At 33.9% G+C, this 21,697-nt stretch overlaps 2 protein-coding genes across 3 annotated transcripts; both read right to left on the minus strand.

Moving 5' to 3' along the window:
- Positions 1–3,094: 3,094 nt before the first annotated feature.
- LOC115951641 (zinc finger BED domain-containing protein RICESLEEPER 2-like) lies at positions 3,095–4,063 on the minus strand. The gene is made up of 2 exons (XM_031068806.1): positions 3,777–4,063; positions 3,095–3,596 (listed from the first exon to the last, which is right to left on the minus strand). Exons 1-2 carry the CDS (start codon positions 4,061–4,063, stop codon positions 3,095–3,097), a joined length of 789 nt encoding a protein of 262 aa, XP_030924666.1.
- An 8,311-nt stretch (positions 4,064–12,374) lies between these two features.
- LOC115953537 (protein sym-1) lies at positions 12,375–20,945 on the minus strand. Of its 2 annotated transcripts, none has more exons than XM_031071255.1 (7): positions 20,435–20,945; positions 19,783–19,870; positions 14,715–14,809; positions 14,016–14,088; positions 13,841–13,933; positions 13,563–13,730; positions 12,375–12,741 (listed from the first exon to the last, which is right to left on the minus strand). In XM_031071255.1, exons 1-6 carry the CDS (start codon positions 20,806–20,808, stop codon positions 13,563–13,565), a joined length of 891 nt encoding a protein of 296 aa, XP_030927115.1. In that variant the 5' UTR covers positions 20,809–20,945; the 3' UTR covers positions 12,375–12,741. The 2 variants fall into 2 exon arrangements, with proteins under 2 accessions (XP_030927115.1, XP_030927114.1); XM_031071254.1 differs by having other exon boundaries at positions 12,375–12,752.
- Positions 20,946–21,697: the final 752 nt, after the last annotated feature.

The raw sequence follows: 21,697 nt of genomic DNA on the forward strand, positions 1-21,697 counted from the left end.
ATTAATAAGAATTGAAACCATTATACTTTTACTCGCTATTCGTTAATGAGAATTGAAACCTTTATAATTTTACCTGCTCTTTTAATTGAAATTTCCGAGTGTAATTTTAGTTAATGACCTATATATATACACATGGGGACAAGATCAAGTTACACATGATGTAACTTTAAGTAATATTACACAGCATAATAACTTTTTATTAAATTAATATGAAAATCTAACTGTTGAATTGTATATTCTCTATGTCTTTAACACACATCCAAAATTTCATGTCTATTATATGTTATTTACTATTTGATCAATAAACTCATCTTTTATACATAATTTTTACAATACAAAAAACTTGATTTTTAAAGATTTTATAGATAAGGTTATTGATCTCAAATCATCTTAAATTTTGCAATATTGTAGGTGTAAGGACACGTTTTGCAGCCTAAACCCAAGATGTATGAGATCTTGGCCTAGTAAGCCCAGTACAATAAATTTGTAGAGAGTGAGTCAAAGAACTAGGCCCTAATGAATTAGACAATGGCTAACATGGATTTAAATGATGATCAAATAAGAATAAGAAGTACTGATTTGAATCAATTCACTGTCCGAGGAGGTAAGTCTTTATATAAATCAACTAGACTGAACACAAGTATAATTTTGATGGCTACAGTATTCTCTTTCTAATTTTTCCAATCCCTTCCTCATGAAGGGTCTCTTACATTATATAACTCCCTTTAGACCATCTTGATCCTACACTTATTGATCATCTGAGCCCTTATTTGAGTACCTGTCCCATCAGATACCCTCTTTGGCTTTCTGTGAGTTGTGGTAGCCAAGACAGCACTGTTTAGAGGTCTTCTCCACATAAATGCGGCTAGAAAAGTAATTGCAGTGCATTCAATGCGGTGGTAGCAGCTTTCCCTTAGATATTTTTGGGTTTCCCTCATTCTCATATGTTTATGATGCTCGTCTCTATCACTGGAGCTTCATGGAAAGTCACTGTGATCATTGGAATACATATTTGAGTTGTACTTATCGTATCCGAGGAGATATTCCTCCTCAGACAATCTTCCTATTTGCATCTTGCTCATTAAATCCTGAGCATGAACCGTTCATTATCATTCGTTCTTCCTCGGACCACTCACACTCTCGGCCAAGACTCAAGGCCCAATATACAATTTGGGCCCTTAATCCTACAGTAGGGTATAAGGTAAAGATGTAATAAAAAACTAGATTTGTTAAGATTTGCATCCAATAAAAAAATATTGTGTGGTATAATGTAACTTAAAGTCTCACACACGCACACACATATATTGTACATTTATGTAAATAATTAATGCATCATTTTTGCCTCTTCATCACTTTTATACCATGCTACTCCTACTCACTAGGAATGGCAACAGGTGAGGTTCGGGCCGGGTTTTTACATACCCAAACCCGACTCGCAGGCCAAGACTCGCAACCCGGACCAAGCCCAATTATTAATCGGGTTTTTTTTTCCGGGGCCCAGACCTGCCCCGCCGGGCCTTGTGGGCCCCGTTTAGCCATTTGGGCCCAAATCTGGCCCAACCAATTTTTTTTTTAAGCCCATTAAGATTTTTTGCCAAATTCAAGCCCATTCAAGCAATATATGGCAGCCAATTCAAGCCCATTAAGATTTTTTTGTATTAAGATTTTTGGCATTTGGGCGACGTTATATGGCGGCCAAATCAATCCAAATCATATCCAGCCAAATCAATCCAAATCATAGGTTAATCATAAATCAATAAATCACCTGTTAATTATACATCTATAAATCAATAAATCATAACTAAAATCACCGGCTAAACATAAAAATAAAATAAATCTAACAAGTCCAAGAACTAAGTATCACAAGTCCAACAAGTTCAAGAAATTAAAAAGCTACAAAACAAATCCCACAAGTCTAAGAAATTAAAAAGGCTAAGAAATTACAAAATGTCTTATCCTTCACAAACCAACAAATTAAAAAGGCTAAGAAATTACAAAAGGCTAAAAAGGCTTAGAATAATTACAAACCAACAAATTAATCCAACAAGTCTAAGAAATTAAAAAGGCTACTAAATTAATACAAAATGTCTAATCATCCACAATTGTGACACAACTCCCATCCTCTTCATTAGGCTCCTCATCATCAAGAATTGATTGAAGTGTACAATCTCTAGACGTAGTTGAAGAACCTACAACAACAATGAATTAAAAAATGGAATAAACTTCATCAAATTGTAACTAGCAAATATAAAAATACAATTTTGATTTTATAAATAGAAATTAGACAATTGCTACCTGTTGATTTCACTCCATAACCAATTCTGAGCACACATCATTGCCTCTATAGTCTTGGGATGTAGCCTACTATGGTGTGGACTTAAAAGTCTCCCACTAGCGCTAAAGGCAGATTCTGAAGCAACATTTGTGACAGGAATGGCTAAAATATCTCTTGCAATCCTTTGTAAAGTAGGATACTTGAGACCATTACTTTTCCACCATCCCAAAATATTAAAATCTTCACTCCTCTTCAACACTCCCTCATCAATGAAATGATCAAATTCCATTCTAGCACTCCCATGTTTCTTTGAACTATTTGAACTATTGTTCACAAACAAATCAAAATATGACATTGCCCCACTCAACCTAAACTTCATTTGTGCCACAGGGCTTGAAGTACTTGCAAGAATATGAGAACTTCCTTCATTATCTACAGGGGACTCATCTATATCTTCATACTCATCAAGCAAATCATAACAAAGATTCTTAATTTTTTTCAATCTCCAAAATCAGAATTATCACCATAAATGTTAGGATAATAAAACTCTAATAACTTCATCTTATATCTTATATCTAAGATAGCAGCAACAGCCATAACAACACTAACATTAGCCCAATAAGAATTAAATTTAGCAAGCATGCTTTCTGCCATCGTACTTATCATCTCATTTGAAAACAAACTCCATTCATTCAATGCAATTTTTAACTCACACACCAAATTAAAATACATATTAGTTGTGGGGTACTTACAACCAGAGAAAAACTCAATCACACTATGAAACAACTCCAACCTCCTACAAATATCTTTGGCTAACTCTTAATCATAATCATATGGCAAATAAGTATAAAATGTTTCAAGTTTGGCCAAATGCGGGAAAACATCTTTATAAATCAATGCAGTAGAAAGAATTAAGTAAGTTGAATTCCAACGAGTTTTACAATCTAAGACTAACTCTTTGGTGTATTGAATACGCAATTGACGTGCATTTTCTTCAAATTTCTGCCTCCTTTTTGGTGATCCAGTCCAATAAATCACACTATCACGAATCATTTCAGTACCATCACCAATAAGAGACAATACATCTTGAACAATCAAATTCAAAATATGTGCAGCACACCTCATATGCAACATAGACCCACCCAACATAAGAGAACTAATATCAAGCTTATTCAAGAGAAGTCTTATTATGGCATCATTAGTACTACAATTATCAACAGTTATTATGGACAACTTCTTATCAATGTTCCACTCTAAAAAAAAATCAACAAGGACTTCAGCAAGGACATCTTTCGTGTGTGGAGAAGGAACATAAACAAATCTAGAAAAATAATATGAATAATTATAACATAACTCAATAAACATTCAATTTAACATAACTCAATAAACATTCTAAATGTAAAGTCTTTAACATTCATTTTATAGATAAAAAAATTAACTTAAAACCCGGCTTTGCAACGTCCAAGTATGATCAATAAAATGAGCGGTAATGACCATAAACCCTCTCTTTTTGTTACTTGAAGTCCACGTATCAATTGTAATTGTCATCCTATTTCCATTCTTGTCTGTCATCTTCAAAACTTTCTCCCTCTCATTATCATAGATTTTAAGAATGTCACTCTTCAAAGTATTTCTTGTGACAAGTTTAAACATAGGTTGAAGATCAGCCACAAATTCTCTAAACCCAATGTGGTCAACTATTGAAAGGGGATATTCATGTATGATGACCATACGAGCAAGCTTATTCCTAACTCTAACTTGATCAAATTGGTAAGTATTCAAACTCATAGTTTCATCTACCTTATTTTGTTGTTTAATTAAGACTTGTTGTCGCATATCCCTTATATTTTTAAACTTCATCCGTGGACATCTTGCTAAATGATTACACAAATGAGTTGTACCTTGGTTAGACTCACCCAAGTAAAGTTTGTTACAATGATGGCACTGTGCTTTAAATTTTCCATCAACTTTCTTCCTTGTAAAATGAGCCCAAACATCTGAGGTAGTCTTTCTTTTTTTACTTGTATCCAAGTCCTCATTTTTGTAAGCTCTTGTTCTCCCTCTTCCTCTGTCCCTTCTTGTTCCTCTACCTCTAAGTCTTCTCCCACTAAGTCCACCGTCGGGGATTTCGGATTCCTAATTGGTTCAGAAGTTTGGAAGTTAGAATCAAAACAAATTATCACAAATTTATTATTACACATACTCATTGATTAATAGGCACAAATTCATAATTACACAGATTCACAAATTCTATTAACGCATTCATAATTAAACATGATTAACTACAAATTCAAATACTTACTCATTGTTTAATGGTGATCCTGAGGGTGAGCTGCCAAGCGACAATGGCGAGGGTGATCGTGAAAATGGCAAAGGAGACCGCATAGTTGGCAAGGGACAATGTCCGGTTCTCAAGGGAGAGCAGCTTGGTGAGGAAGAACCAGATTTGTTTGTGTCTGTATTTGTGTCTTCCATCTCCGTTTTAGGCTTTGCATTCCTAACAAACACAAAAAACAATAAACAATTTCTTCCATTAAACAAACTATGCAGATATGAAGAGAAAGAATAGGGGAACAGAATGCTTTGAGACTTGAATCAGGTAAAAGATATGTGTACAAAAATTCACTACCATATTTCACACTTAGTTTCACTGATTTCAACATCCCCAATGTATTACTTATCATCAAATCCAATCCTAATTACCAAAACAAACCCAATAACACCACAAACACCTTAACCCATAAACCAAACCCTCACCCACCCAAAACCCAAATAAACATTATTATCATCACAACAAATTCAATGAACCACCACACAATCAAAACCTCCAAACAAATTTTAATGAAACACTGAAAAAAAAATCCAAAATTTTAAAACAAAAACCAAACATTTTGCCTCTTTATCAAATCCAAAAATCGCAATGATAGATCATACATTTTGCCTCTTTATCATCAAAGAGTGAGATCATATAAAAAAGCTTTACAAATCGGACAACAGAGGAAGAGCGAGCTGTACCTGAGGTCCTGAGGAAGAGCAAGGCCGTGAGAGTGAGAAGGCGAGGCATGGCGTGACTGCATGAGTGAGGGCGTGTGCGTGAGGCAGTGACTGAGAGTGAGTGAGGGCTGTGAGAATGAGGCCTCACACACCAAATCAGACTACTTTCCAAAAACTTAGCATTGACATGAAACAGAGGAAAGGAGCCATAAGCAACAACAAATTTTATTCCTTATATAGCTTTTGTTTTTTCTTCTTCTAATAAGAAGTAAATCACCTATAATCTTTTTCTATTCACATACCAAACCAACACAAAGAACTGAAAACTGAAAAACCCAATTCACATATCGAAAAACCGAAACAAATGAGATAAGAAAAGTCTGCAAATTTTTGCTTACCTGTAACAAGATAGGCAAGTGAGACAAAGAAAATGAAGATTGAAGGAAGGAACACAACCATCCATTTATGTTTTATTAATTTGAAATTTAAATAATAAAAAAATTTATTTTTCCATTATTGAGAAAAACTCCATTAAAGCAACTATCTAGCTTAGTTGTCCTACCAAAACTGAAATTTCTTTTTGCAAAAATTATAACTACGAAAATAATATTCACAAGATCGTCAATATCCAACCAAAACTCACACACACATACAAGCGTAGAACCACTATATATAGTGAACAAGTTGGTACCTTTGATGATTTGCTACCACTTTTGGACAACCATAAACCATGAGAAGACGGTGAAGGTGTGGTGGGCCAAGAAAATGCTCGATATAGCCTCGGAGTGAGGGTGAGGAGGTGAGGGAGGCATGACTGACTCAGTGACTGAGGGAGTGTGGGAGTGAGGGAAAGGGAGTGTCAGACTGAGGGTGTGTCGAAGTGATTGAGCTGAGGGAGAGGGAGTGTCGAACTGAGGGAGGGAGGCGTGAGGGAGTGAGGGTGAGAGAGTGTCGAAGTGTGGGAGTGAGGGTGAGGGAGTGTCGGAGTGTGGGACTGAGCTGAAATGAGGGAGAGGGAGTGTCGGATTGAGGCAGGGAGGCTGCTAAGTTCTGAGTTGCTGTTGAAGAAATGAGGGATTAGGGTTAGATTATAGGTATATATATAGGGTATTTTTGTAATTTCAGGGTATCGGGTTTTTATTCAGGCCGAGTTTTGAGTCAGGTCTCGGGTTTTTTTTGATAAAACTCGGACCCAACCCAGACTCGCTTCGGGTTTTTTTTTTTAAAAAAAAAAAAACCCATTCCCGACCCTATTCCTAATCGGACCAGGTAAAACCTAGCCCATTAGGGTCGGGTCGGGTCGGGCCAGGTACCCGTGGGTCGGGCAAAAATTGTCATCCCTACTACTCACATGCCCACACAATGTGTGGCATAGTTGCAATTTTTTTGTGCCGATATTATTATTATTTTTAGTTAAAAGTTTGATGCTTCTTCCAACCACACAATATAGTCACCAACATAAAGAACTTGCTTCATGCAGCCTTATTTTGTCATATTAACTATTTTGAGTATTTGAATGAAAATATATATGATCACTTTTGTTAGAAAATGTAGAGGACAATAAATATATTTATAAAGGAATTTCTGCCATAGTATGTTGAATGACTTTTACATTGCAATATGACTTTTACTTTGCAAGATGACCTTCACAAACTTCATATGAAATGAAATTCTTAACTTATACATTGCAAGATTGTAGATTATGATATTGAACTTAATATCATAAGTCTTCAAATTTTCTTATCCATTCATAAAAGGGAAAAAAAAAAATCCTCATTTGGTCTTCAAATTCAAATTATATCATATCAAAACATTAAAATTGTACTCAAAAACTGAAATACTAATATCAGCCAAGGGGCAAAAAAGAACATAAATAAAGATAAAACCACAAATCAATAAATAAAACAATTAAAAATAATAATATAAGTTTTTGTCATCGTAGACCGAACTGGATCGAATGGACTGGAGTGTACCCAAATAACTGAAAAGACCAAAATGGACCGAAGTGAATTGAATTTGAAGGCATGTATTAGTAAAAATCCTAGACATTAATTTAGTTACAGGTAAATTTATATGTGCACATACTTTTTTTTGGGAAGTAAGTGATATAAATTTATTGATGTATTGAAAAAATGATTGAAAATAAAGTTAGACGGTAAATAATTTTCTTTTTCTTTTTTAAGAACTTGGAATGTAATTTTTCATATATTTTTAGTAGTCATTAAAAAGTATTGAAAGTACTACAATATGGATTATACCACCGCACATCCTTGGTGTGATAGTCATTCCACAAGTATAAATACTTGTGGGACGTGAGGGGCAAGGGTCGGGGTTCAAGTCTCTAGGAAGGAGTTTCACACACATATACACTTAGGTTAGGCTAAAGTAGAATTTCTTTCTTGTATCAAAACAACTATATTGATTATATAAAGTGCGAAAATCCTAAAAACAAAAATTGACTCTGCTACAATTTTTTTTCGCCCCCTGAACTCTATGGAAGAGGACTTCACAACAATATACAAGATTTATCAACACATAAACATATAAAAGAAATATCTAAAAATCCCTGACAGAATAGACAATAGATTTAGATGAATGTCTCCAAAATGGTTCAACAACTGCAGTAAATGCTAAATACCAGATTTTATGTCAAAATTAGAATTGGCAAGCCATAATAATAGTTGACACAAAAAAGCGTTTGCGCGGTGCCTTTGTAATCAAAAATTGTTTAGGCCAGTCCGTTCGTAAAGGTTATTAATCATGACACTCTTGCAATGATGAGAACAATCAATTATCCACAATCAAAGAAGCATTATATGAGGCATGGAAACAAGGTTTTAGGGAGATAATCCATTTTCTAAAATCAAATCAAGGAGTGAAGCTAATTCAGACACACCGCCTTACTAGCTTGGAGAATGTTCCCATCATGGATGATATTGCAACATTAAAAAAGATGATTAAGCACATTCACATCCAAATTGCTCCTCAACCGGTTTTCCAAGAAGTTCAGGGACTAGCAAACATGGCGACAATATGTTTTACAAGGCTCTCTTGGATGTGATCTAATAATGCATTTTCAAATTGAATTTTTAACTAATATGGTCTTTACTCACCTATTAAATGGTGCCACAAGATTTGTCATTCATGGAAAATAAAAAATACCATTTTTTTTTAATAACCAATTACCCTATTATATTATTAATTCTTAGATTTCACTCTTACTAGTAGAAGTCATGACATAAGAGCATTGATAGCAGGTTACTTAAAATAGGGTAAGATGTACTGAATATAGATAACCAAAACGAAAACACACCCCAAAATCTACCCACATTAAATTACTCATTTCAACCCAAAAAATGAGTTTTGCTATAATTGCTCCCAATCCTTAAGGATTATTATCCATTCCCTAAACATATATATATTGTTTTTCACATCTTGGTAATAGTCATAAAGTAAAGTGGGCGCTTTGAATAGTGAGAGGATAATTAAAAAAATGAATGAAAAAACAATATTTACAAGAAATATGGTTTAAAATAAGGAATTTGATGTGAGTGAAAAAAATGGTAATTACAATAAATCCACCTGTGTTTGGCCCAAATTCACTTTGTCTACCCGTGGTTTGAAAAATGTCACTTTACCCACTTGAGGTTCACTCTATTTGTCTCCCATAACCTACCTCTGTTAAAAACGAGAGTAAATATTTATTTTTGCTCCCATTTTATGTCTCTTTCCTCACAAAACAAAAAACACAAACAAAAACAAGAGAAAAAAAAGATTAAAAAGTTAAGGTTTGGTAAAAATTAATAACAAACATTTGACTCTCCCTCTCCTCTTTCACTATGTGTCTTTCTCTCTCCTCTTTATGCTTCTCTCTTCTAGCACAATGGCAACAACAAAGAATTACTATTAATGAAAATCATAATTATCCACCATCTATCAATGATTCAATTGGAAGTTTCACCTAGGATGGACCAACAGTGCTCGTGAGACAACAAAGGACCTTCGTTGCTCTAATAAGCCAACAAGATTGACGCCTCTCACTATGCAAAGTAAGTGGGAAGCCCCCAATCTAATACCCACCTTTAACATCGCACCCCTAGTGTGGCAAGCCCACAATGGCACAACAACCCGCAGATTTGCGGGCCCAAAAGGAGAAGGTCTAGAGCCTAGTCCTTGCAAAACCAATATTTTATATCTCTAACCACCAAATACCAATCATATATAGTTTAAGTATAGTGGCAAAAAAACTTAATTAATTTTGCTTTTAGTTAATGATTAGTTTTTGCAATTGTACCTGACTAGTGATTGAGGTTATTTAGATTTCATGTATATAGCTCTGGGTTCGAAATGATAAACCTACTCTGAATCAACTTAAGCTAGATTGAACACATATAGCTTAACTTCAAACTCCAAGTATTAGACTAATTAGCAAGGTAAGCAAAAAATAATGAGAGAGAGGGTGAAAAGGTGAGAGAGAGTCAGATTTTATTAATTTTTACAAAACCCTAACTTTTTAATCTTGTTTTCTCTTGTTTTTGTATGTGTTTTTTGTTTTGAAGGAGAGAAACATAAAATGGGGGTAAAAATACATATTTACCCTCATTTTTAATGAAGGTGGGTTATAAAAGACAATAGAATAAACCTTAAGTGGGCAAAGTGACACTTTTCAAACCACAGGTTAGCAATGTAGATTTTAGCCAATCCGCAGGTGGGTTTACTGCAATTACCAAAAAAAAAAAAAGTGATTAGCTAAAATAAGGATCCCACAATTGAAAATTTTTATGTAAATGAATAATGCATCTTTTTTTTTTCTTCATGCTCATCAATTTTAATACCATATTACCTCATTAAATCGAAATGTATTTCAGGTATATTTTCGTAAAGATTGATAAGTTTAAATAAATAATTATTGTATCATTTTGATGCTTATTTCTTGTATAAGTAATTTATTAGAATAATTAATATTCAGGATCTATGCCCCTAGCCCTATAAAAAAAATGATTTGATAATTGTGATCAATATAATTTAAAGGATAGTTTAGAATTTATAAATTGATTGGGTCAAAAAAAAAAAAAAAATCTTTTGAATCATGTAAAGGTTAACTTGATGCAACTATATATAGCTTTGCTAATAGTCATTATTTCTAAATAGTTGGACAAAATGGAAATATACCCCTTTCAGCGAAAAGTTTCAACAAAATGCCTAATTTTTGAAATTATTTAGGAATATGCCCCTATTTTGAAACTCAATTTTATCAAAATCGAGTTTTAGTGTGGAACTCGAGTTCCACAATTTTTTTTTTAAGTTTAATTTGACTATAACTTGATTTTCTAAAAATCGAGCTTTACATTGAAACTCAATTTTTAGAAAATCGAATTTCAAAACAGGGACATATCCCTAAATAGTTTCAGAAATGAAGTATTTTGTTGGAATTTTTTGCCGAAAGGGATATATCCGCATTTAGGCTCTAAATAGTTATTCGTCTTAATCTAGTATTTTGGCTTTGAATAATTATTTTTTATTTGGAAATTCCCCAAAGGTGTGATCATAGGTTTATATCTTATAAATACTAATAATATTATTTCAACTTCTAAATTACATGAATACATATACAAAAGGAGAGAGCTATCAGCTATAAATGGAAATAGTAGAATAAGGCTTGTAGGAACGATGATTATGTTTTTCATAATTTTTTCAGTTGCAATGGAAGGCGATATTGACGGACGGCATAAACACCGGCGTCGTCCTCCATTAAAAGACCCTCATCATTGTCCCCTTAAGCACCGTCCTCCACCCCCTAATGACGATCCCTCCCTCCAAGTCCTAGCTACAAATTCCCCCCTTATATATGATTATAAATGTTATAAGGCTTGTGTTAAAGCAGAATGTAAGTACATAGCCATTAAAAAACTAGAGGAATGTCGGGCACTATGCATGGTGAAGTGTGCTGAATCTCTTCTTCATGACGTATATAATTGAACTATTGGGTTTCTGTAACACGTAACAACATCTGCAACATTTATAAATTTGGTTTGTATAATAAGAACAAACTATAGTTTAAAAACCAGAGTCCTAATTTTGTGACTTCATGTCTCAATATCCCCCACCTCCCCTAAAATTTTAATATATTTTCAGTTTAATAAATGTTCCCTTCACACTATATAAAATAAAAAAATAAATAATAAATAAAAAATACACACTTCACCATACATAGTATCATGGATTCATTATCCAATCAAATATCAATGTATTATACACTATATGCCTTTATCTCATGATCTATAATACAAGTCAATTCTGATTTATGAAACACTTCATATATACCCCCTACCCCCCCCCCCCCCCCAAAAAAAAAAAAAAAAAAAAAGCAAAAGGAATCCGACAATTATAAAATAGAGACAAATATTTTCCTTAATTTTTAGTGCAAATTTTAGATATTGAGAGTTATAGGGGGAAATTTTTGTTAGTTTATAAAATCGGTAAGCTTATATTTTGATTTAGATCTTTCTCCACCTTCCCCCAGCTAAAAAACAAATGCACTTAAAGGCATAAGTATCTCTCTCTCTCTCTCTCTCTCTCTCTATATATATATATATATATATGAACTGAAAATGTTTGACTTTTCATTGATCTTTGAATATTTTGCCATGTTACTTTCGTAATCTCACAAATTTCCACATAGCAATCTTTTTTTTAATTATAGAAAATAAGTCCTATTAAGAACTTGGGATTCTTGAAATACTTGGAATTCCAAATAGAAGAGTTTTGCATTTTTACTTTTAGAACTTAAGATCCTTGAAATACTTGGAATTCCACATATATTAACATTTTAATTGTTACAGTTATTTGAAACCATTTAAAACTCTTATTCTTATTTTTCACAACGCTATCACAACAAATCATAAGTAATTAGTTGTTATTGGTTTTAATTTGAACCTATTACTGAAATTACTTTTTTGCCCATCAATAATAATCCATAACAACTTGCTACTTAAGATTTGTTGTGAAAATGTTGTGAACATGGCATTTATTTAAAATTAAATTAAATAAATAATTAGAACAATTGTTCTATTGGAATAAAGCAATCAAATATTATAAAAAATAATTTTAGGAAATACTAAACTAATTCTAATATAAGTTTCTTAAATATTAATGTATGTACTCAATATAGATAAAGACTAGATCATTGCCTAAACTGGAGAAACCACCCATCTGACTAACTCTTTAACAGTTAGTCATTATGGTATCTCTCTCTCTCTCTCTCTCTCTCTCTCTCTCTCAGACTTACAAGCTCATGCTCACTTGGCAACTACAACCAAAAAAAAAAAAAAGCCCATAAACTACAAAAACAAATATCAAAACAGCATCACGACCGTTTCCTTGTCCCAAAATCTTTTTGCTAACAAACTTCTCGCTAGGGTAAAACAAACTTGAAGTAATCCAGCCGATAAAACTGGGATCACTGCAGTAACCTGCATGTTCACTGAAATAACATGTATGAAGATTATCGATGATTCAACTTCAATATACATATTTCACTCCAAATTAATGCATAATTTCTTTGTTTCCCAAAGTACAAAATTTAATCTGAGCAAGACCCTTGATTTGAACAGAAATTGCAAAGTAGAATCGGTGATCAAACAAGCTAGCAAATGATATAGAGCACCTTATGGCTAACCATTGCTTTACTCTGGAGCAGTTTCTAATTACATTTTAGTTTCTTCATAGTTCACAAAGCATCAATGCATATGCTTGTCAGCAAACTATTTTTCTTGGAAGTGGGGCTAAAACAACAGGTCACATCACATATTTGCACTTCTACTGTTGGTATCTTCTTGCATGCATAATATATATATATATATATATATAAGTCCATTCAACAACCATATTGATTATATAGAGAACTAGTGAATATGTGCCAAAATCCTAAAAATAAAAATTGACTCTGCTACAGATTTTTTTCGCTCCCTGAACTCTATGGAAGAGGACTTCACAACAATATACAGGATTTATCAACATATAAACATGTAAAAGATAATCTAAAAACTGCCTGCATAAGATAATGGTATAAAACTATCTTTTTTATATATTGGTAACTTAGTTACACATGCACCTATTAGGTCTTGAACCCAAGAACACGCACTCCACTCATTTCTTTTGGGGAAGGAAGTGCCATTTGAGTCGAGCTTATCTATAACTAGCAGTATTGTGCTTCAAGGAAGGTATGGAATTAACAGTATTTGCTTATCTAACAATATAACAGTATCATGCGTTCTTGGAAATTAAAACATACCTATTTTTGAAGAATCTCTTTGTGAGCTATGAAGGAGAGAAAAACATTCCATATAAGAGCAATAAAATTAGCTGCAAGGACCTGAAATTGCTGTGGGACAAATCGGAAGTTGAGAAATTGGAAGGGTATCCACAACTTCCAATTTGCAAGAACAGCAGAAAACCACTCCTACAAAATTAAAGTCAAAATGAAAATGTTAAGAAACAAAATAAAATGGAAAATAACCCTGCCAATGAACCGCCTCTAAAGCTCATATAAATAAATGCCTTCAGAACCACCTGCTGAAGCTTCGGAATGACTTGTGATGGCCTTCCTTCTAGGGTCACCAATGTAGCTAAGAAAACTCCAATGAATATAGGAGAAAAGAGGAACTGCAATTAAATTACCTTGCATTAGTAGCATTAGAGATTCTTTTATGCAATTTGAGAAACAAATTTAGATATATTACGTCACCTGATCAAGTAGAAGGCGCAAGAATGCACCTGAGGCTCCAGGCAATGGTACCAATTTACTCAAATACAAATACCTAAAGACACATCAAGTTGTGAAAATGAAGATTGAATAAGTAAATAAAGGTCACATGTATCAGAGAGGCCAGAAATTCTTTCTAAAAAAATGTATATTGGTCTTGGCTTTTGTCCAGTGCATTTGATGCATGCTCATCATTCCAGACTACCCTTGCCTCAGGTTCATAAATAAATATAAAAGATTATCCTTGCCTATGATGATCCAAAAGCATATCCAGGAATAGATATAAAGAATCTAATTTAAAATAATTTTTCTATAGGTCAAGTAGGAAAACATCATTGGTAAGCATATATGGGGTCTCATGGGTGACACAAAAACAAATAACAAGGGATGTAAGTAAGAAACCACAAATTTTAGCTGCAATGTACATATGTACATGATCTTATCAAAAAAAAAATGTATATATGTACATGATGACTTACATCAATTACAAATAAAATTTAGAATTTCCAATTTTTTAAAGCAAATAGAAAATTCAAAATGCATAAGAAATCAATCTAATAATTGTTAAATTACTGCAAAACGCATAGAAGTGCTATTAATATTATTAGATAAAAATAATGGACAAGTTGCTGTTGCTATATCTCCCATTTTCACACATAGACATGGACTCTGAAGCATTACCAGAAATGCAATGTTGGACCCACTAACACCAGACCCAACAGAGTAAATAGGAATGTCCTTTTCATGTCTAGCGATGGCACTTGATCAATCACGAGCTGAGGCAAATAAAAATAATTTTAAAATTCAGTAAAACCAGACTGATAATTGTTAAATCATTGCAATAATGCAGTACTTAGGAAATACACAGAAAAGAGAAAGCTTTAATTATACAATTTAACTTTCCATAATTTAGTAACCTCATCACTAAAGGTAAACGTTTTGCATCTCTAGTCATTACTAACTAAACTGTGGCAACATCTACGAGTCTCTGTGGCTTGCATATTTTATTTCCAGCTTAGTTGTACAAGTAAGAAATTGGAATATGTGCCACGAAAAGCAAGTGAAATAAGAGAGTGACAATCTGCAAGATGGAAATGCATAAGAATCACACTCTGATATACTGTTCTACCAAAAAAAACACTCTGATATACTGTGGAATGCTGGAAGAAACATATCAACAAGATCATCCTGCAGTTGTAGTTATTCTCTAAACCCAATACTCCTTAAAAGATAGTAACCCTTATTACTATCACATCCATTAAGGATATGACAACCTAGACTCAATTTAGGTAGTTCAGAAAGATAAGTTGAAAGTTTGCCATTGTAATTTCTATTGGGATAATTATGAAGAACGAGTACAGAGAATCTGTAATAATCAAGAACCATTTTTTTTTTTTTTAAATAAGGGACAGTTTGAAAAAGACAGGCATCCTCTTAGGGACTTTGTTCCTGGTGAGTTCAACCTCAAGGGCACCTGAATTCTAATTATTACCGCAGTGTAATAGGGAGTGGCCAGACTATGATATCTGTTATACTTGCAACTTGCAACTTGCAAGTATAAAAGCTAAGCTTTTTGGTTGTTTGTCTTCTTTGAACTTGTGATGTGGGCAGCAAATATAAGTAGAGCTTCCTTCTTTCTTGGATGGTTTGGAAGTAGATCAAAAAAGCTCTACAATGAGGCTTTGGTTTTACAATTTTTTTTTAGAGATAAGTAGGTTTTAGCCCCAAGGAAAGAGGGAGGGGAAGATTCAAACTAGTGTCTCAGTTTCATGAGGCATTAGTCCCCATCCGATCCGATTACAGTATCACCTGGCATTATTGGTTTTGCAATGTCATGTATAGCAAAGCTGCCTCCCAATATACTTCAAAGACTTATCCAAAAAGTCACACAAAAGTTGGATCTTCTCCAACTCTGATCTCTTTCTCTTATTCATTTCTTCTTCTTCTTTTTCTTTTTTCAGAAGATAGTACATTCCTTACAAATATGACAAGTAAAATCCACCCAAATACACAAGTATACAAGGGTAGAGAACCAAAGACAAAACAAAATCAAAAGAAAATAAAAAACTATGCATGTGTATAAGACATGAAATCTCAAAAGCAATCTATATAATGATCATATGAGTCTGTCATCCAAGCACATAATGTGGGTAGAAATCATATAGAATGCATCTTTACCCAGTCCATTTAAGGCCACTTAAGATCTAAACATACTCAGTATGACTCTTCTATATGGAGCCAGCAGTGTGCATCCTACGTTGGCATCTCACTAAGCAACCCCATTTAGAGCTAGCAACTCATCAAGACGAAAATTAAGCTTTAAAACACTAAGGCAGGTGTACTAATCTGCAAACCATACATAGGCCTTAATTTAATAATAAAACTTTTTTATCACTACACTAGAATGTAACAATTTATTTCACCCTAAACCTACTTCCCAAAGAGAAACCAAACAAGCTTTTTATATATTTTGGAATCCAACTCATATTTAAAATTTAAACATCACACACACACACTCTAACTACCAATTTTGTATTTCTACTCTCTTTCACCCTTTTTTTTTTCGGTTGAGGATTACACTTCTCTCAATGTAGCAGGCATCTATTTGGTATTATTTCAACTAAATGATACATGGCATGGCATGGGTGAACTGCCCATTATTGAGAAAGCTTGATCTCTTCTTCTTTTTTTTTTTTTTTTTTTTTTTTTTTTGTAAATATTTTACAATACCACAACACCCTTCTTTTTTTTTTTTTTATAGGTAATCAGAAAACTATTATTAATGAGAAAAAAAGGAAAAGTACAAGTTGTTCATGATGATGAACATCAAGAAAAAATAGAACAAACAACACAACAAAAAGAGAAATCAGGAAACTAAGCTAAGGGAAAGCATAAACTTAGTGAGAGAAGAACAATTAGTAAAACCCCAACAACAAGACCACTCCAAAAGACTCCGTTGGCATAAAACCTTTAATTTATCCAACGTCTTCTCATTATCCTCAAAGGAACAACGATTTTGTTCCAACCACACAATCCACATCAAACACCCTGGAACCAAATTCCAAATGTCTGAATTATGTTTCCCAAGCCACTGATGCCAACAAGATAACAAACCCGCTACTGAACCTGGCATAACCCAATGAATACCAAAAGCCTGAAGCATAAAAGTCCATAGGGAATGAGTAACAGGACAATGAAGAAGAAGGTGGTCTACCAACTCCCTATCACAACAACACATACAACACCAAGTAGCCAAGGGCGACCCCTAAACATTAGATTATCCAAAGTGAGGATCCAACCATGTGCAGCTGTCCACAAAAAGAACGCCACTCGCCTAGGAATCTTTGGTTTCCAAACACCCTTCCAAGGAAACAAAGAATTCAAAGCACCACGAATCGCATGGTAATAAGACCGGATGTCAAACTTACCATCACCTTTTAGCCGCTAGCCAAGAGTATCACTCCTATCACCCTGAGGAATACGAGTTTGGATAAGCTGGAATAAAGAATAAGATGCAGCTAGCTCCCAATCTTCAAAGGCTTTATAAAACCTTAAATCCCATACTCTAACAGTACCCCCTTCTGGAATCCACAAAACCTCAGAGATACAAGCATCCTTGACCGCTGAACACACATAAAGCTCAGGATAAAGATCTTTAAGATTATTATCACCAATCCATCTATCATGCCAAAAGCAGATACGAGTGCCTTCACCCACTACAAAAGACAGATACTTAGAGAAGCTCTCCCACCCCCATAAATGCTTCTCCATAATCCACACCCATGAGTCCTCTTGCACACTTTAGTACACCCACCCTCACCATATTTTGTAATGATGGGAAACTTCATGACCATATCTCCACAACCATTTCCCTAATAAAGCTTGATTAAAAGACACCACAATTCTTATCCCCAAACCACCCATCTCAACGGGTAAACACACCTTTTTCCAAGCCACCAAAGGATATTTGAAACTCCCCTTAGAATACCCCTAAAGAAAATTCATCTAAATACTTTCCAATCTAGCAGCCACAGATTTAGGAATAGTAAAAAGGGATAAATAGTACGTTGGGAGGCTTGAGAGAGTACTCTTAAGTAACATGAGCCTACCACCCTTAGATAAATAGATACACTTCCACCCAGATAACTTCCTCTTCATTTTCTCCAAAATAGGATTCCAAATCGAAGCTATCTAAAAAGAAGTCCCCAACGGCATCCCCAAATATTTCATAGGCAAACTGCCCACTCTACATTGAAGAATATTAGCCAATGCATCTAGATTATTCACCTTCCCAACAGGGACAATCTCACTTTTCCCAACATTGACCTTCAAACCCGTAAAGGCCTGAAAACAAGACAACACCAACCTTAAGGATAGTAGCTATTCCCTAGAGGCATCACAAAATAAGATAGTGCCATCAGCAAATAACAAATGGGAGATACACACACCAATAAAGTTCATAGAGCCCACATGAAAACCCAGAATAAGATTACACTCCTCTGTCTTCTTCAATAGTCTACTCAAAACCTCCATTATCAAAAAAAACAAGAGCGGGGATAAAGGATCCCCTTGTTTCAATCCATGAGAACAACCAAAATAACCTTCAGGGGAACCATTTACCAGAACTGAAAAATGGACAGAAGTAACACAAGCCTTAATCCACCCCCTCCATTTCAACCCAAAACCCATCCAGCCCAACAAATAAAACAAGGCCTCCCAGTTCACATTTTCAATATCAAGCTTGCAAACCACACCCGATAATCTACTCTTCAACCTGCTATCTAGATATTCATTTGCAATAAGTACTGAATCCAGAATCTGCCTACCCCCAACAAACGAATTTTGAGACTCAGAAATAAGATTATCCAAAACCACTCTCAACCTATTAGCCAACACCTTGGATAGCAGATTGTTCACACTACCCACCAAACTGATGGGCGAAATTCCTTAATGTTAACAGCATTACACTTCTTGGGAACTTAGTATATAAGCATTACCCTTCTTACAACTTTCTATTATGCATAGAGTTTTAATAATTGAAAATGAAAGTTAAGAATAGGAATTAGTATATAAATAAATAAGATTGAACATTGTACAAGTTCTTAAAAGATATCAAAGCCCATATAAAATTTTTTGAAAATTTTCAAGTATATTGCCAAAAATTTTAATGGTTTCACATTGATTTGCTTTCTCAATTTATTCTTAATTAAAAAAATTATCTGAATAAATTTCTTATATTTTGATTACTTTTTAAAGTTATTGTGTGTATATATATATATATATATATATCTTTTAGTCGACACTAGGCATGAAAAATAAATTACAATTTCTATTTACGTTCTATTTGTCTGATAATTAATTTCTTGTTTTATTATTTTATCATACTTAAGTTAATAAACATGTTTCGAATGAACTCTATTTTCAATTTTGTCTTTTATATCTTAAGAACTTTACCTTTTAATATCATTGCCCTGAACTTAAAATCCTTGCTCCACCACTGTTTTAGTTATATAACAATAAACTTAAACTAGTGACGGAGTTGAAGTAGCATTCAGGCATTTCCCATATATGTGATCTAGCTTTCAACTGACTTGATTCCCAAACACAGGAAATACACAAAGTGAATGATACTCTATTCTTACTAAACAAATTTACAATAAAAATACTGGTAGGTCAACATTGATAACAAATCCACAAAGAAATAACAGAAATTTATACATTCCATTGATGAAAATTACAGGAGGTGTACCTGACAGATCAAATCTCCAATTAAAGTTAAAAGTGCTGATGTCAGAGCTTTTATTGTCACAGGATACTTCGCAAGAAGAGCCAAATACCTGTAATATGAGAGCTTCATGTTGATAATGGCAGCTTATGAATGATTTTTGTCAATTCCCAAGTATACAGGAAAGTGATTAACACAAAACTGAGCTCGTATTTCATTTCACACACAAATTAAGAACTAAAAAACAAAAAGCGAATAAGCTGACTCTGAAAAAACCAATAGGAACTAGCTTTTTTTTTTTAACAAGTTACACACACCCGGTGAGTCTTAAACCCAACCTTACCCTCCACATTGCCCTTAAAAGGAAAGGACTGTCAATTAAGCTAGGGCTCATTGACTTGGCAATTCAATCCCATGGCACTAGTAAATTAACAATATTTAGGCCAAAAGCTTTAGCTCAGTGGCATTGTCTGCTCTCCTTTATGAGCAAAATAAAAATTCAAATCACCATCTGCCGCCATTGTAATTTGTAACTATCGAATTATTCTTAAAAAAAAAAAAAAAATTTTTAAAAGGAAACCAAAAGGCATAACATAAACTACATTTGGGAACCATAAAACAATACAATTAACAACATTAAACTAAAACCAAATAACTTGAAACCTTAGTTCATTACCATGATAGCAAAGACTTATTTCCACCACCACCGTCACTGCTGCCAGCACCACCATCACCACCACTACCTTCACCTCTCCCACCAGAACCTCCATATCCACCCGACCCACCATCCGAAACCGCAGAAACTCGAAAATGATCAAAACCCAGTTGCCCAAATCGCATTTCAGAACGGCCCAAATTCTTAAACTCGGCTCCATGGCCAGAATTCAACGGGTGAGAGTAAGAGTGGCACGAAGAACAGGGACGAAACCCGCTAATCCGAACTGGGTTTACGGGAATTCGGGTGGAATGCGAAATGGGTCTGCGAGAAAACCCCATGAAACTGTAAAAGAGTGGGGATTTGCGGATGAGTGATGCTGGGTTTGGAACCATTTTTGTTTCTGTGAAGATTGAAGAAAAACAGGGGTTGTGGGAAAGTCTGTGTGACTGTGCAGTGGGTTTTGGGCTTTGAGGTTTTTTTTACGCAACTAAAATAGGATAGGAGTGCGGCTCTTGGGCACTGTGCTCTTGCTCGGTGTTTTTGAATATGTGAACCGGAGCTGAACCGCATTGAGCAGTCCGGTTCGTATAAAATTATTTTGACTTTTTAGTTTTTATATATATATATATATAAAGAAAATTATTTATGGGAGGATGAAATTAGCTGAGTAGAGTATAAGTTTGAATTTAATCAGTAAACGGTATACCTATTGTATTGCAAATAAATAATTTTTTCAATTTCTGCATTTTTCTATCTGAATAAAATGGGTCAAATGAAGATTATTTCTTAATTTTCCTTATTTAGTGATAGAATTGTTTTCCACTAAAATTTCTTAAAAAACAACTTTATCTTATGCGAAACAAAATAAGAAAAGTCAATCGATAGTTTTGCAACTTATTTTAAAGTCACGGCCAAACATAGGGAAATTAAATAATTTTTTTGAAAATGATTCATTTTTCATAAAATATTAATATTGAAATAAAAAGAGTGATATGATTCCAATTAGCTTAAGTGACTCTTGTCTATATATACTATAAAACCAAAACTTTTGACTTTTTGTTAACTTTATAATATATTGACATGTAAGCTTTACAAGCCTCACAAATTGATACCTCATTATAATTTATTTTATTTTTGTAATTCTCTTTGTAGGTACTCAAGAATTTTTGCCTCTGGTTTTGGCTTTTTTTGGCTTGATTGCCTTGTCTTGTCTTGGCATGAATTCTTTTTGTCCCACATTGGAAAGATTGTCTTCCTCTTTCTACCTTATAAGGGATGACC

The sequence above is a fragment of the Quercus lobata genome, chromosome 7 (genome assembly GCF_001633185.2).
Source record: "Quercus lobata isolate SW786 chromosome 7, ValleyOak3.0 Primary Assembly, whole genome shotgun sequence".
Classification (NCBI taxonomy): domain Eukaryota; kingdom Viridiplantae; phylum Streptophyta; class Magnoliopsida; order Fagales; family Fagaceae; genus Quercus; species Quercus lobata.

Coding starts and splice junctions, on each gene's coding strand:
- LOC115953537 (XM_031071255.1), bottom strand. CDS start 20,808: ATGGTTCCAAACCCAGCATCACTCATCCGCAAATCCCCACTCTTTTAC. Junction 13,934..14,015: donor TGCGCCTTCTACTTGATCAG/GTGACGTAATAT, acceptor ATTTAATTGCAG/TTCCTCTTTTCTCCTATATT. Junction 13,731..13,840: donor TCATTCCGAAGCTTCAGCAG/GTGGTTCTGAAG, acceptor TTAATTTTGTAG/GAGTGGTTTTCTGCTGTTCT.
- LOC115951641 (XM_031068806.1), bottom strand. CDS start 4,063: ATGAGTTTGAATACTTACCAATTTGATCAAGTTAGAGTTAGGAATAAG. Junction 3,597..3,776: donor TCAAGTAACAAAAAGAGAGG/GTTTATGGTCAT, acceptor TTATTTTTCTAG/ATTTGTTTATGTTCCTTCTC.